Source organism: Solanum tuberosum, unplaced genomic scaffold, assembly GCF_000226075.1.
Source record: "Solanum tuberosum cultivar DM 1-3 516 R44 unplaced genomic scaffold, SolTub_3.0 scf00010, whole genome shotgun sequence".
Classification (NCBI taxonomy): Eukaryota; Viridiplantae; Streptophyta; class Magnoliopsida; order Solanales; family Solanaceae; genus Solanum; species Solanum tuberosum.
In genome coordinates, this window is record NW_006238936.1 from 1952103 (window position 1) to 1967979 (window position 15877).

The 15877-nt window shown below is 36.4% G+C and overlaps 7 protein-coding genes across 12 annotated transcripts in view; all 7 read left to right on the plus strand.

Annotated features, from left to right (window-relative positions):
- Positions 1-1110, plus strand: part of LOC102586996 (protein QUIRKY-like) — a 5669-nt gene extending 4559 nt beyond the window's left edge. The window contains exon 3 of the mRNA XM_006339485.2: positions 5-1110. Coding sequence (XP_006339547.1) covers positions 5-713 — 709 coding nt within the window. The 3' untranslated portion in view covers positions 714-1110. The remainder of the gene's footprint in view (positions 1-4) is intronic.
- A 5-nt stretch (positions 1111-1115) lies between these two features.
- Positions 1116-2391, plus strand: LOC102580900 (putative ripening-related protein 1). Of its 2 annotated transcripts, XM_015311715.1 has the most exons (2): positions 1116-1334; positions 1750-2391. In XM_015311715.1, the coding sequence occupies exon 2, from the start codon at positions 1797-1799 to the stop codon at positions 2247-2249; it is 453 nt and encodes a 150-aa protein (XP_015167201.1). In that variant the 5' UTR covers positions 1116-1334; positions 1750-1796; the 3' UTR covers positions 2250-2391. The 2 variants fall into 2 exon arrangements, with proteins under 2 accessions (XP_015167201.1, XP_015167197.1); XM_015311711.1 differs by lacking the exon at positions 1116-1334 and having other exon boundaries at positions 1341-2391.
- A 1473-nt stretch (positions 2392-3864) lies between these two features.
- On the plus strand, positions 3865-4443 carry LOC107057736 (putative ripening-related protein 1). Its single transcript, XM_015312738.1, has one exon. The coding sequence runs from the start codon at positions 3874-3876 to the stop codon at positions 4441-4443; it is 570 nt and encodes a 189-aa protein (XP_015168224.1). The 5' UTR covers positions 3865-3873.
- Positions 4444-5834: 1391 nt separating this feature from the next.
- On the plus strand, positions 5835-10043 carry LOC102587328 (uncharacterized). 5 transcript variants are annotated; one of them, XM_006339486.2, is made up of 6 exons: positions 5835-6347; positions 7272-8087; positions 8239-8505; positions 8607-8726; positions 8799-9011; positions 9440-10043. In XM_006339486.2, exons 1-5 carry the CDS (start codon positions 5952-5954, stop codon positions 8973-8975), a joined length of 1776 nt encoding a protein of 591 aa, XP_006339548.1. In that variant the 5' UTR covers positions 5835-5951; the 3' UTR covers positions 8976-9011; positions 9440-10043. The 5 variants fall into 5 exon arrangements, with proteins under 5 accessions (XP_006339548.1, XP_006339549.1, XP_006339550.1 ...); XM_006339487.2 differs by having other exon boundaries at positions 9537-10043; XM_006339488.2 differs by having other exon boundaries at positions 9542-10043.
- Positions 10044-10498: 455 nt separating this feature from the next.
- Positions 10499-11199, plus strand: LOC102581241 (putative ripening-related protein 1). Its single transcript, XM_015312604.1, has one exon. It carries the CDS (start codon positions 10499-10501, stop codon positions 11063-11065), a length of 567 nt encoding a protein of 188 aa, XP_015168090.1. The 3' UTR covers positions 11066-11199.
- Positions 11200-12443: 1244 nt separating this feature from the next.
- On the plus strand, positions 12444-13184 carry LOC107057740 (putative ripening-related protein 1). The gene has a single exon (XM_015312749.1). The coding sequence runs from the start codon at positions 12563-12565 to the stop codon at positions 13130-13132; it is 570 nt and encodes a 189-aa protein (XP_015168235.1). The 5' UTR covers positions 12444-12562; the 3' UTR covers positions 13133-13184.
- Positions 13185-14762: 1578 nt separating this feature from the next.
- LOC102581577 (putative ripening-related protein 1) lies at positions 14763-15383 on the plus strand. The gene has a single exon (XM_006339728.2). It carries the CDS (start codon positions 14763-14765, stop codon positions 15330-15332), a length of 570 nt encoding a protein of 189 aa, XP_006339790.1. The 3' UTR covers positions 15333-15383.
- Positions 15384-15877: the final 494 nt, after the last annotated feature.

Below are 15877 nucleotides of genomic sequence, written 5' to 3' on the forward strand. Positions count from 1 at the left end.
CAAGGCTAAGCCGTGCAGAACCTCCTCTCAGAAAAGAAGTTGTTGAATACATGAGTGATGCAGATGCACACCTCTGGAGCATGAGGCGCAGCAAAGCGAACTTTTTCAGACTGATGTCTGTCTTTAGAGGATTACTCTCTGTTGGGAACTGGTTCGGAGATGTATGCATGTGGAAGAATCCTATCACGACATCATTAGTACATGTTCTCTTCCTTATGCTTGTCTGTTTCCCAGAATTAATCCTCCCAACGGTGTTTCTGTACATGTGCCTAATAGGGCTTTGGAACTATCAGTACCGGCCAAGGTACCCTCCTCATATGAACATAAGAATATCACATGCTGATTCAACACATCCTGATGAGCTTGATGAGGAATTCGACACCTTTCCTACATCACGGAGTTCAGATCTTGTTAGGATGAGGTATGATCGTCTTAGAAGTCTAGCTGGTCGAATTCAGACAGTAGTAGGAGATGTGGCGACACAAGGTGAGCGAATCCAGGCATTGCTTAGTTGGCGAGACCCGCGTGCCACTGTACTATTCATTATATTCTGCCTGCTCGCCGCCATTGTGTTGTATTCTACACCTTTTCAGATATTTGCTGGCCTGTCTGGCTTTTATGCAATGAGGCATCCCAGGTTCCGCCACAAATTGCCATCAGCACCCCTGAATTTCTTTCGCCGGCTTCCAGCTCAGACTGATAGTATGCTATAGGTTGGTGGTGTTATGTTGAAAGTTTTCTGAGATATTTTCTGAAATCCGATTTCAATCATCATCCTCGAGGAAAATTTTGTCATATTGTCAAGGAGTTGAACAAAGCTCGGGAACCTGATAAATAAGACCGGGAAACCAAAGAAATGTTCAAAAGTTTGATTTGTTTCTGTATGTTGTGCAGCAAGTTATTTGCATTCTTAGCACATTTTGCAGCTTTGCCATGGTTCATGGAATGTAAAATGAATTAGGCAAAGATACTGAGAACTATCTGTGTGTGTATATCAGATGTGTACTGTTTGTTTTCTACAAAGTGCATGCAATCCAGTCGATATATATATAAATCTTTTTTCTGTACTTGGTGTTTAATAACATCTGATGCCAAATTTGTGTTTGATTATACAGCATTCTTATCACTCAAGTTTCAGTTAGATTCTTTTGACTCCACATTGCCGCGAGGCGTATGAAGTCAAGCTCAGTACTGGTACTGGCACTGGACTGCACCTTTGTTATCTAAACGATATGTTGTGCTGAAAAAAATACAGAATTAGTTTCAGCAACTGGAGAACTCAAGGACAATAATTTAGCCTATCAAGTTCTTGTCCCTTTGCTGTAGCCGTGAAGGTAAAGTTGCTGAAACTGAAAACTCCAATTTAGACATCTTTGTATAAAAGACAAAGGCTGTGACTGTCGAGGAGAGATAAGCAGTTATAATCACATATATCTTAAGTCACTATAGTCCAAATAAGTAAAACTTAAAAAAAAAACCAATAGTAAACTTCTCCACTAGATCATTTGACTGGTAAACTCAATAACTATATACTTGATTATAAGAATTTTTCTCATGCCTTGAGCAGAATATTGGCATTTTGTCTGATCAAAACACTATATAAACCAGTTAGATCATCCCAGTCTCCATAAAACCAACAATTGGAAACAAAAAACACATAAGAGAAAGGAACAAAAGCAATGAAGAATTCTAGCTTTGGAGCATATCTTTTGGTGTTACTGATTTTTGCAACTCTTACTTGCTGCTTAGATGCAAGATTACAGGCTTGCCAGCCGAGTGGCAAAATCAGAGGCATAATGCCACCACCAGGGCAATGTAATCCGGAAAATGACTCGGATTGTTGCAAACAAGGCAAGATGTACACCACTTACAAATGTTCGCCTCCTGTGACTGGTAACACCAAGGCTGTTTTAACTCTTAATAGCTTCCAAAAGGGTGGAGATGGTGGTGGACCATCGGAATGTGATAACCAATACCATTCTGATGATACTCCAGTTGTTGCCCTTTCAACCGGATGGTACAGTGGAGGAGATAGGTGCCTTAACTATATCACAGTAAGTGCTAATGGCAGAAGTGTGAAGGCTAAAGTTGTAGATGAGTGTGACTCTACCATGGGATGTGATGACGAACATGATTATCAGCCTCCATGTCCGAATAACATTGTTGATGCCTCTAAAGCAGTGTGGGAAGCCTTGGGTATACCTGAAGGTGACTGGGGTGATTATGACATCACATGGTCTGATGCTTAGTATTATTAGTAATTAAGCTTTCATTTGAATACAATGATCGTGTGCATACTCAGATTATGTGTATTAAATGGCAAAGATCCTACTACATTTCCATGTTGTTTGTTGTGAAATTACAGCTAATGAAAAATTATGTTTATATCTACTTTTGAAGTGAGAGTAATTTGAAATTTCATATCTATGATACAGATATGATTAGTAAAACATCTGAAAAAAAGGATTTTCGTAGCTAATCTAAATCTACAACAGTTTGGCCTTAATCAATCAATCAATCAACAAAACCTCCCAAATTAGTTGGTGAAGGCTATATAAATAGATTACCTTAGAAGTGGCTGCATCAAAGTTATATTATTGTTATGCTAGCTCTTAGTTTATCCTGCTTCGGAACAAGCTATACTTGGTACATTATAGTTACAAATTGGCATCAAATGGTTGAAAACTAAGTTGTTGCTTTTAACTTGTATGATGATGATCAGCCTGGAATGAAATAAAAGATTCTTGTTGTTATACACTTAATAATGTGAAATTTGGCACTTCTATAAATGCAAATTTTCCATTTAGCTCCGCAATTGCTTTTGGGGGTCCTCTGCTTATGATTTGAAAGTACTAGATATCTAGTAAACACGTACAGGTCCTGTCCAACGGTAGGTACCTCAGGTACAATCACTTTTGCCAGTTAAACCTGCCTTAACCCCACTACAGAACAAGCTTGACGATGATCTGAAAGAAGGGACAAATAAGACAGTAGCTAGCTGCAACCATAAGCTACTGTAATGTTTAGCCATTTGTCTAAATAGAATTCACATAAGTGGTGATGAATTGCGAATCAATAAACAGTAGAAGGCATTACCTATCAATATATCTTATGTCGTTATACTGTACCAAGCTAAGGATTAAAAAGAGGACTAGCATATTCCTAATAAAAGCATTAAAGTTCAAAATGTCATTATGGACCAAGCTTAATACATACACAATTAGGTGTATTGGATACAATATTCCTTTTAGCTTAGTGAGGTTGTGTTGTAGTCCTATCAATAGAATTTCAAAAACTTTGATCTGAATGGAGTTATTTTATGCAAGTGGTCGTCTTTGTTATGAGAATCTATCCCCTCATGACTTTTGATCATCTTCAAACCTGAAGTTCATTGTTTTAGCCAATATACAGCAAAGTTTCCATTTTTAACCAGCTTTGAAACACACCAAGCTTTTATTTAACACTGCTTTGTGCAATGGTGCTCCATCTGTACAGCAAGAATACGAAATCTTTTCAGCAACTACATAATCCAAGACAATAGAACATCAGGATCTCATACATAAGAATCCAACTTAGATGTCCAATTATAGAAGACAAATGCCGTTACCATCAAGTAAAATAAAGAAGTTACAATCAAATATGTTCAAATCTACTATAGCCAAATCACTAAAAGGATAAAAGAGTGCTCCACCAGACCATTTGACTGCTAAACTCTCAATAACTGCATAATTAATTATAAGAAACTTTCATGCCTTGACCAGAATATTGTCATTTTGTGTGACAAGAACATTATATAAACCAGTTAGATCATCCCAATCTCCTCAAACTAACAATTGGAAACAAAAAACAAGATAAGAGAAAGGAACAAAAGCAATGAAGAATTCTGGCTTTGGAGCATATCTTTTGGTGTTGCTGATTTTTGCTACTCTTACTTGCTGCTTAGATGCAAGATTACAGGCTTGCCAGCCGAGTGGAAAAATCAGGGGCATAAAGCCACCACCAGGACAATGTAACCCCGAAAATGACTCAGATTGTTGTAAACAAGGCAAGATGTACACCACTTACACATGTTCACCTCCTGTGACTGGTAATACCAAGGCTGTTTTAACCTTAAATAGCTTCCAAAAGGGTGGAGATGGTGGTGGACCATCGGAATGTGATAACCAATACCACTCTGATGATACTCCAGTTGTTGCCCTTTCAACCGGATGGTATAGTGGAGGAGATAGATGCCTTAACTATATCACAGTAAGTGCTAATGGCAGAAGTGTGAAGGCTAAAGTTGTCGATGAGTGTGACTCTACTATGGGATGTGATGATGAGCACGACTATCAGCCTCCATGTCCCAATAACATTGTTGATGCCTCTAAAGCAGTGTGGAAAGCCTTGGGTATACCTGAAGGTGATTGGGGTGACTATGACATTACATGGTCTGATGCTTAGTGCATCACATATAGTATTGATGCTATCATTTTGCATATGATGGTCCTATTCATACACAGATTATGTGGCACACATACTACTAATTTCTCATGTTTGTTGTTGTAAAATTACAATATAATGAAATTCTGTTCATATTCGACTTTTGAAATGATGGTAATATTCAATCCATGCCAATGAAAGAGACATAAAATAGTGAAATCCAAAACAGTACTTGGTTCAGTAACTAATCAAAACCTACTACAAGTTTACCAAGATCAATCAATAAACTAACTAGTCCTCGATCTCAAATTAGTTGCGATCAGCTATATAAATCTTCGTTTCTATCTTTAAAGCGTCATAGATTAGACATTTATTTTACACAATTACACCTTCTGAATCCGAGCGTGGAACCTACTCTACTTTGTACGTGCACATATTTAACTTACTACTAGTTGTTTTAGTGATGCTCACTAGTCACTTCCTGAAAAAAGAAAGAAAAAAACATTTGCTGATTTTTTACATAATAATTTATACAAAATAAATAAATTTCTCGAGACAAATAGAGTTTAAATTATTGATTTCAGATGAATCATACAATAAACTTTAACTCTGCCCTGCCCATGAGTCATAAATTGGTCCCTCTAGTGGTAGTTTATCATCTTATAACCGCTTTAACAGTTTACGCCCCTCAATTTTGTACTCTATTTATTTGATAACGAGAATATATTAGCTTTAAATTATAAAATTGAGGAGGGGTATATTTACCTTTTTCCCCTAAAAGTTAATACCTTTATTCATTTTTACTTGTCCATAATGAATTTTCCTTTTTCTTTAAAAATAATAAATGTTATATATATTTTACTAGAATATCCATTTAGTATATAGATTTAAGTCTTGTAAAATAATTTGATGATTAAGTAATTAGTATTAAGATTTTTTTGTTTCCCATCCTGTGTACGCTATTTATATTGGTGCTCCCATTAAATTCGAATTATGTGTGATAAGGCCTATTTCGGGATGTTACTCCAATAAGATTTTCTCCAATTAATATTAAGGTTAAAATATGAAAGAGGATATTTTTCTTTTTATAAACTAAAGTAATAAGTAAAAGTGAAAGAATCGTTTGGTTGGAAAACAAGTTATTTCAGAGTTAACTATTTCGAGATTAATCATTCCAAAATTATTATTTTAGGATGAAAAAAAAATACCACTACAATCTCGTGAACTAATCTCAGATAAACTATTCACATTTATCTCAATCAAACATAAAAGAAGTTCATTCTAAAATTAGTTATCTCTTATCCCTCGCATCGACACACTTATTTTTTTTTTAGTGTAGCAACTATTTTGATTTATGGGTAACCACATTGATTTATATAAATATAAAAAATACCACTAATTATTACTCCGTACAATGCTAACTAACAAATCTTTTTTTGTCTCTCTTCTCTACCGTAACCTAACCACAAACCCTTCTTCTGCTTCAATTCCGACGAGATCCTCTGTTTGATTTTAGGGCTTTGTTGAGAATGGTGCAAAAGTCGACTCGAATAGCAAGCAGGAAAAGACCGAAAATCGATCCTTTGTCTGTTTATGAATTTACTGATGATGATTTATCAGTAGAAATTAGTTCTGATTCTGTCGATTCCAAGTTGAATTCAACCCCTAAATCTGCTCGGAAAAACTCCACTGGAAGAAGGACTCGCTCTCAGATGACTCCCGATGGAGCAATTGTGGGTACTGAATCTAATGCGATGAAATCCCCTAGAACGAAAGGTGAATTATCTAGAAAAAGGAAGGATGTTAATGCTGCTGGGAAAAATAAGGGTAAATCTGTACAGGTGGATGAAGTTGTTACATCAAAAAAGAGAAAGATGTATGATGGACAAAACGAAGAAGAGCCTCCAAGCTCCTCCAATTTGAAGGTACTTTTTCAACCTTTTACACTTGGAATTGTTGTGTTTAATGTGTATAGTACAATGTATACAAGCATTATATACTGTATATGAAGTGTGTGGGTGTGTGTATATACATTGTATACAGTGCAGTTGCATACACAACTATTACAGTATATATTCATTGTTCAATCAAACTTCTCTATAACACCTAGTTTGTCTGGACCTGTTGTTGTTGCCGTTTTACAGAGATTATTTAGATCTTCTTTTTGGTGGTTATAGATCAAAAAGACCCAAAAACACACAAAAAAAAATCAGTTTGCTTTGTTATAAAAGATAATAAAATGGTTGAACTTTTAAATCTCAAATGATATTCATATCTCTTTAATTATAAATTAACTAGGCTAATACAATATTAATAAGGTGGGGGTGTGGGAAAATGGCAGATTGTAGAAAGTCCCCAAGTTTACCCTGTGCGCACCCAAAGGGTAGCGACTGCGGGTTTCCCTTGTCATCAAAAAAAAAAAAAGTCCCCAACTTCATCTTAACAAGAGATTTTGACATTCCAGATTTTCATTAAAACTTATAAAACTTAGAAAGATTATATTTCTTATAAAATAGTACTTATTACTAGATTGCTCTTTAGTTGTCATCAAATAATAAGTATATAGATATTTGGGTAAAGACCGTTATAGAGAGGTAAGTTTTACAAAGAGTGTAACATTATAATGATGGATGTTGTTATTGGTAAAAAAAATGTTATAGAAAAGGTAAAATATAACATAAAAAATCAGTTCTAAAGAAATTGGCATGTCATGGTGAAATGCCCATATAAAGGGTCTCGCGTATAGAGAGGTTTGATTGTATATACAATGTTCACAATAATGAGTATATAGGCAGTACTTGATGAATGTTATAGTTTTTCGCTAACATCAATATCTTTTGGGAATGCAGACTTGGGATTTCTACATCCCACCAAACAAACATTTCCACACGCGTGTAAGTTCGCACACAAATTGTAATGCTGTTACATTGTTGAAAAGCAAGTTGGATGATAGACAGCTCCAGATCTTCAGGGGAACCCCATTCGGGTACTTTCTAGATTTGCCTCGTGTAGTTGTACAGAACCAGCTTATACATTCCCTATTGCTCAGGCAGGTGGTCCCGGAAAGAGAGGATGAACTGTGGTTTAAAGTGAACGGAACCAAGTTGCGTTTCGGTCTGGCAGAATTGGGGATTATTACTGGCTTGCGATGTTGTGGTGATGCTGATAAGGGTTATGAATCTAGTGATACCAATAGGTTGATGGATATGTACTTTCCTGGACTTGAAAAGGTACCCAAGCAATCACTGATTGACTGCTTCCTCCAAAAGAAATGGAGGTCGGACGAGGATGCGGTCAAGATTGGTGTGTTGTATTTCATACACACATTCTTGATCTCAACTGCTAATATTAACACATTCATCACAAAGGCTGATTTTTGTATTGTTGAGAGCGGGGATTATGAGACATTCCCTTGGGGTATACTTGTATTTAGAGCCATGATGGAGTCCATAAACAATAGGTTGCGTGTGGGTCTAAAGATGTATAGGCTTGGGGGTTTACCTTTGGCTTTGCAGTGTTGGTTCTACGAGTGCTGCACTAATGCTGATGGTAAGTTGGCTCACCGGGTTGACAACAAAGTGCCTCGTATTCTTAATTGGAAAATTGAGAAGCAACCGACCTTGAATGAGTTGTCTGGTGGGTTATTCAAGATCAGAAGTGACAAGGTGAATTGCAAAGTCAATATACAATATAGATAATAATGTATGCATGCAGTGTATGCAGCATGTTAACATAAATGTTTATTGTAAAAAATTTAAATTCTATGGGGCAGTTTTCATCTTTCATCTCTACTCATTTGATTTACTTTTTATGTAGTTGAAGTTCAAGAATGTTTCTCCCACGGAGTTTGAGCAACTTCACTTGGATTTGCCTGAATCATCTGGAAATCCAAATGATAAGGAGGTGGCATACAGAGATCTTCCTGAAGTTCATCCTCGTGATGATGACTTTAGCTCTCCTCCTAAAAGAAGCAAAACTCAGCCCAAAACCAAATTGGATTCCCCAGTGAATAATTTGGAGAGGAGTGCCGAGCTCAAACGACTTTCAGATGAACAGTCAGAGTTGAAGAGTAATATTCGAGAGGTATGGGCAGTTGCAGATCTCTGTATATTTATAGTTTAACATTTCAGTTTATCCAAACACAAAACAGTTGTTTCATTTTATATTTTTGTGGGCTTTGTTAGGTTTTCAAAGCAACTGAGTTGCTCAAGAAACAAATGATGGTGTCATTTGCTGATGTCTTTAAAGCAATCGAGTCGTTGTCGAAGAAACAGTCAGAAAAGGATAATTCAGAAGCATTGCATGTAAAATTCCCGGCACTAATATTTTTTGCTGTTTCTTCATATTATTGTAATTTATGTTCCATTGTTCGACAGATTGATAGAAGAGATGGCCACCATGACAAACATGGTGATGGTGATTCCAATGGTTTTGACGCTAATAATGGCCATGGTAGTGATGGCCCAGATCGTGGCAAGGACTCCCTTGGTGACAAGGAGAATAGCGAGAAAGTCAATATTGGGGCCTTGAGTGGAATTACTACAAACACATAGGGAAAATCATTTTTTCCTTATCCTACATTTTATGAGGTTAGAATTTCCTGCCTAATTTTTTGATTAATAAAGAAAGTAGCCATCTTGTTGCTTTAAAATTTGTTGCTACTCTTTGGGGTGTCTCAAATGGTTTGGTTTGGGACTCCCCTAATGGAGGTCTCAAGTTTGAAACCCCTTACCTGCGACAACAGGGGGTTGGCCTTATGGGTCTCGTCTCATGGGGCTTGTCTAGTGCGGTTTATCTCTCCTGTGTGGTTTGCGAGCTATTGCACATGAGCGGGGTTTACCATATGTGCACCAGTTTGCAAGCTATTGCATGGGCCGCCAGGTTTACCCTATGTGCACCCAAAGGGTAGCAGTTGCGGGTTCCCTTGTCATAAAAAATAGAAGAATACAATATTATTTCCTTAAGTGGTTGCTCTCAGGTTCCTCTACTCACTTTAGTTGTGATAACTTATATTCAGCTGTAGGAAAAAACTTCATTTCTTGTAGCACTCCTGTCCATATCAATAGTCAAGCCAAAAATTCTGATTGTTCCTTGAACGTGGCCATTTTTTCTAGTAAAGTTTGCCTTCACGACACCAGAGCAGTTTGGTGATGATTTGACTGAAGGTAATAATCAGGTTCTCCAGGTCGCAGAAACTGTTGCAGGGTTGACAAAGCAAGATAGAGTAGCCAAACGCAAGCTGTTGTACTGTTTGAGTCTGTCCAATTTCGATTTTTCATAATACAGTTCAAGATGAATTTGGAAACAACAAGGAGAATGAGGTCTTCTTCCCTACTCAATCCACCAGTGCTGACTATTTCAACTGGGTGGTGTAATAGACGTGTACCCAATGAGAGTGACAACCGCGGGGTGTTGATTGGCCTCCATGACAAGCTAATGTGGTTGCTGCATCAAAAGCAGTCTGTTTCCTTTCGTCAAGTTTGTTATAACCTGGTCTAAGAACTTGCTTATGTAATTTTATAGTCCCCATCATTTCGATCACAAATGCATTTTTCGCCGTGTATATGTAAACTTTATTGGATTCAGTTCTATGCAATCATAATATTTTCATATTTTAACTATGAATATGAGCTCTTCGACACTGTATTTGTCTACTTATTTATATAATTGAAAAGATGATTGCTAGAAATCCAGGTGTTCATGTTTAGCGACCAGATGAAACGGTCTGTTCTTCTCTTACTAAATATATACAGAAAGATACAAACTTGTATTCACCACTCCAATCTAGATAACTGCTGATTATAGAAAAAAGGGCGTGACCGTCAAGGAATGTAAAGAAATTATAATATAGTATGTGATATGTCCTTTCCAGTACAGCCAAACCACAAATAGAAGTAATCTATTTGACTGCTAAACTCTCATAGCTGTATGCTTAGTTATAAGAAAACTTTCATGCATTGAGCAGAATATTGGCATTTTGTCTAACCAGAATACTATATAAACAAATTTGATCATCCAATCTTCACACAACCAACATTTCAAAACAACACCTAACAAGAAAACAGGAACAAAAACCATGAAGTCTACTGTAGGAACATCACTTTTGCTTTTGCTGATTTTTGCTACTCTTACTTACTGCTTAGATGCAAGATTACAGGTTTGCCAGCCGAGTGGCAAAATCAGAGGCATAAAGCCACCACCAGGACAATGTAACACCGAAAACGACTCAGATTGTTGCAAAAAAGGCAAGATGTACACCACTTACAAATGTTCACCTCCAGTGACTGGTAATACCAAGGCTGTTTTAACCCTGAATAGCTTCCAAAAGGGTGGAGATGGTGGTGGACCTTCGGAATGTGATCACCAATACCACTCTGATGACACTCCAGTTGTTGCTCTTTCAACCGGATGGTACAGTGGAGGAGATAGGTGCCTTAACTATATCACCATAAGTGCTAATGGAAGAAGTGTGAAAGCTAAAGTTGTAGATGAGTGTGACTCTACCATGGGATGTGATGACGAGCACGATTATCAGCCTCCATGTCCCAATAACATTGTTGATGCCTCTAAAGCAGTGTGGAAAGCCTTGGGTATACCTGAAGGTAATTGGGGTGATTATGACATTACATGGTCTGATTCTTAGTGCATCATATATAGTATTGATGGTATCGTTTGCATATGATGGTTGTCTTCGTACTCAGATTATGTCATCTAATTTCTCATGTAATTTGTTGTTGTGAAATTACAGTATAATTAATGAAATTCTGTTCATGACTACTTTTGAACTGATCATAATATGAAACTCATGCCAATGAAAGAGAAGAGACATTGTCTCGATCAGTGAAAGCTAAAACAGGACTTGGTTCCGTAGCTAAACTAACCTAGCTACTACAGTTAAAATAAACATTTGCTGATTTAAAGTTAAAAATAAGGTGGAATTCATCAGTCCCAAATGCAGAATAGTATGATTTAACTCTAGGAGTTGACTTCAAGGTCCTATGTTAACTTATCTTCGTGTGTTAGAATCAACCTAATGTGTTCAGGTTGAATTCGAGATCAATAAAATGAATGAGGCCTTACCTATTCAATCTACACAAGTGGTGGCAATTTCAACTTGGTCTGAGATATAGACTTCAGAATTTGCTTTTGTATTTCTCTGTGTTATGTTTGGTAGCTAGTGTTAATTGTAATCATTGATTTTGATATCAACAATGAAAATAAGCTCATTGAACAGTGTACTAATACTTCATGTGTTCATATTAGCACCCTGAAACCTCATCATAAGCCTGTGCAACCTATGGTTCCGACTAGTTCACTAATCCATTTACGAGAGAAGTTACAAAATTAGTCAGGTGGAAAATCATAAAACGGATCAAAAACGATTTCTGATAGAGCATGAACTATTGAAATTTAATGAATTGAAGGCTTAATTCTTATGTTACTGCAGTAAATGTTCTTTTCCAACAGGCAAATAGAGCAGTATGCATGGAGAACATTAGTTGATCATTGTCAGTTCTCACATTTAAATTAGTCTTAATCTCCTATATCGACTATCATAACTGATGTCACATGGGAGGATGCAACAACACATCCAGTATAATCCCACAAGTGGGGTCAGGAAAGGATGATCATAACAAAATGAAGACTTTAGTCATACAGATGCTAGAATACTTCATGTTTAGTAACCTGATGAAACAATCTGTTGTTCTATTACTATAGAAAAATACAAAATTGTTTTCAGAAACAAGAGAATCCAAGACAATAAACTAATCCATCAAGTTCTTGTCATATTAGGTAGTAGTAGAATGCCTGTCTATAATAGGAAAATGTGATTAGGATTAAGCGTGGAGGTAAAATTGACGCACAAAAATCTAATTTACACATCTATATAGAGAAAACAAATGTTTTTACCATCAAGGAAAGTAAAGCAATTATTGTCACACTAAAAGAATTATAAAAATACTCTCATTAATCCATTTGACTGCTAAACTTCATAACATCTATATATAGTTAATAATAAGACACTTCTCATGCCTTGAACAGAAAATTGGCATTTTGTGTGACCAAAACACTATATAAACCAGTTTGATCATCTCAGTATCTACACAACCAACATTTCAAAAACAGAATCACAAGAACCATGAAGAACTCTATCATGGGAACATCTCTTCTAGTTTTGCTGGTTTTTGCCACTCTTACTTACTGCTTAGATGCAAGATTACAGGGTTGCCAGCCGAGTGGAAAAATCAGAGGCATAAAGCCACCTCCAGGACAATGTAACCCTGAAAATGACTCGGATTGCTGCAAACAAGGCAAGATGTATACTACTTACACATGTTCACCTCCTGTGACCGGTAATACCAAGGCTGTTTTAACTCTAAATAGCTTCCAAAAGGGTGGAGATGGTGGTGGACCTTCGGAATGTGATAATCAATACCACTCTGATGATACTCCAGTTGTTGCCCTTTCAACCGGATGGTATAGTGGAGGAGATAGGTGCCTTAACTATATCACCATAAGTGCTAACGGAAGAAGTGTGAAGGCAAAAGTTGTAGATGAGTGTGACTCTACCATGGGATGTGATGACGAGCACGATTATCAGCCTCCATGCCCAAATAACATTGTTGATGCCTCTAAAGCAGTGTGGAAAGCCTTGGGTATACCAGAAGATAATTGGGGAGATTATGACATTACATGGTCTGATGCTTAGTGCATTATATATAGTAATTATGTACCGTTCCAATGTAATGATTATGTGCTTACACACATCATGTGTAATATGTAGCGTAAATACTACATGTTTTTTACTTGTGAAATTACAGTATAACGAAATTTGAAATATCACAACATCAAATTCATCATGCCAATGAAAGAGACATAATTCGTGAAATCTAAAACAGGACTTGGTTCAGTAGCTCATCTAAAACTACTACAATTTGACCGACATCTATCAATCAATCAACTAGGCCCCCATCTTAAATTAGTTGAGGTTGGGTATATACACCTACCCGGATAAGAAGTTTTAGTTAATGATGTGTACTATCACAGTACAGTAGTGCAGCAAAATAATAATCATACAGTGAACATGAATGTGTCTGAGGATGAAGTCTAAAGCAATAAATAAAGAGAAGGAAGTTCTGTATTTAGATCTTTTTAGCATAAGATTTGTCTCCTATAACTGAATCATAAGCATCTAGATCTTTTTATTAATACAAACGACGAGATCTCTTATAGTTGTTTTACCAAATCAGTAAATCAAGAATGGAAATGATTAACTAATTTTTGATCCTTTGAATGATATATCTTACTATTACGGGGATGTGAAGGAAGGAAAAAAATATTTAATTTAGGTTACAGGTATTCAAGAACAACACATTGAGAGCCTCTACTGCACTAATCATTTTGTTTCTGCTTACTCTGAAGATCATGTTTCTCCAACTTTTATCTGTTTATATTGCAAGTGGAAATGTAGAAGAATTATATCGTACCACATGATGAGCTATTTTGTTAATGAGCAAGGAAGAGCTGAGATGATTGGAAAACAAAATTTGAACTCCATGGTGGGTTATTTTTTGAGAGGATACCCATTAAGAAGATAATAATCATAAAAAATGTTGATGAAATTATTCTAAACAAACTGTATCCTGTATTTGTGATCCAGCATCATTAAGGATCATGCTCAAGAGAAACATTGTAGTCTACTAAATATAGTTTTACTTTTGTTTTGTATTGTATTGTCATCTTAATAGAGTTTCAAGCAACCAAATCTTCTATCCTAGTGATAGTTGTCTTGATGAAAATCCAATATTTGATAAGGACATAAGGTTATGTTTGTATGTCTGCTTCATCTTCTTCTTATTATTTTTTGAAATTTTCACTGCTTAAATAAACTAACCATCTAGCTGTTTTAGATAATAAGAATACTTCTACTATACAACAAAAATACAAAATTATTTTCAGCAACTAAAGAATCCAAGACAATAATATACTCCATCAAGTCAAGTTGTTGCCGTATTAGGTTGTGGTAGAATGCCTTTCTACAGCAGGAGGCAGATAATTCTAAATTAGTTATCCGCTGATAGAAACCTTAAAGAAAAATAAATAAACCATAATCAAGTGTCCCCAAATTTACTATAGCAAAATACTTATAGGATAAAGAAGCATTCCAATAGACGCTAAATTTAATTACTGTATAAAGTACTTAATTATAAGAAATTTTCATGCCTTGAGCAGAATATTGTCATTTTGTGTGACCAGAAGACTATATAAACCAGTTAGATCATCCAGTCTAGTCCACACAACCAACATTTGAAAACAAAACAATAAAAGGAACAGAAACCATGAAGAACTCTAGCTTGGGAAAATCAATTGTGGTGTTGCTGATTTTCGCCACTCTAACTTACTGCTTAGATGCAAGATTACAGGCTTGTCAGCCGAGTGGCAGTATCAGAGGCATAAAGCCACCACCAGGACAATGTAACCCCGAAAACGACTCAGATTGTTGCAAACAAGGCAAGATGTACACCACATACAAATGCTCACCTTCTGTGACCGGTAATACCAAGGCTGTTTTAACCTTAAATAGCTTCCAAAAGGGTGGAGATGGTGGTGGACCATCGGAATGTGATAACCAATACCATTCTGATGACACTCCAGTTGTTGCTCTTTCAACTGGATGGTACAGTGGAGGAGATAGGTGCCTTAACTATATCACCATAAGTGCTAATGGAAGAAGTGTGAAGGCAAAAGTTGTAGATGAGTGTGACTCTACCATGGGATGTGATGACGAACACGACTATCAGCCTCCATGTCCCAATAACATTGTTGATGCATCTAAAGCAGTGTGGAAAGCCTTGGGTATTCCAGAAGGTGGTTGGGGTGATTATGACATTACATGGTCTGATGCCTAGTGCATCATTATAATATTGATGGCATCATATCGAATATGATGATGGTGTGATTATGTGTAATATGTGGCATAGATATATACTACTGGTAAATTTGCATGTATACTATTCTGAAATTACAGTTAATGAAATTCTGTTCCTAATAAACCTTTGAAGTCACAGTAAATAAAATTTCATGCCCATCTTTCAGAACTAATGAAATCTGAAACTGGCTAATCTAGACTTACTACAGTTTAACCAAGATCAATCAGTCAACTAGGCCCCAATCAATCTCAAGTTAGTAAAGACTGCATCAACTAGACTACTTTTACACGAACTCCTTATTCATCCGAGCTTGGAACTAGCTATACTTTGTACATATTCAGAGTTGAGAATAGGCCTCATATGAAACAGGAAGCCAAACCAGTTCATCTCTTGATTTTCAAGTTTAATAACAGGAAAGCGCTGCGTCCCTGCCTGCCCTGCAGTCCTATTTGTTAACTTCATTATCTCAATGTGTCAGTTTTGCAACAAAAAAAAATTGTGAGTTATTTTAAGTCTGCATGCAT

Coding starts and splice junctions, on each gene's coding strand:
- LOC102581241 (XM_015312604.1), top strand. CDS start 10,499: ATGAAGTCTACTGTAGGAACATCACTTTTGCTTTTGCTGATTTTTGCT.
- LOC107057736 (XM_015312738.1), top strand. CDS start 3,874: ATGAAGAATTCTGGCTTTGGAGCATATCTTTTGGTGTTGCTGATTTTT.
- LOC102581577 (XM_006339728.2), top strand. CDS start 14,763: ATGAAGAACTCTAGCTTGGGAAAATCAATTGTGGTGTTGCTGATTTTC.
- LOC102580900 (XM_015311711.1), top strand. CDS start 1,680: ATGAAGAATTCTAGCTTTGGAGCATATCTTTTGGTGTTACTGATTTTT.
- LOC107057740 (XM_015312749.1), top strand. CDS start 12,563: ATGAAGAACTCTATCATGGGAACATCTCTTCTAGTTTTGCTGGTTTTT.
- LOC102587328 (XM_006339486.2), top strand. CDS start 5,952: ATGGTGCAAAAGTCGACTCGAATAGCAAGCAGGAAAAGACCGAAAATC. Junction 8,088..8,238: donor TCAAGATCAGAAGTGACAAG/GTGAATTGCAAA, acceptor CTTTTTATGTAG/TTGAAGTTCAAGAATGTTTC. Junction 8,506..8,606: donor TGAAGAGTAATATTCGAGAG/GTATGGGCAGTT, acceptor GGGCTTTGTTAG/GTTTTCAAAGCAACTGAGTT.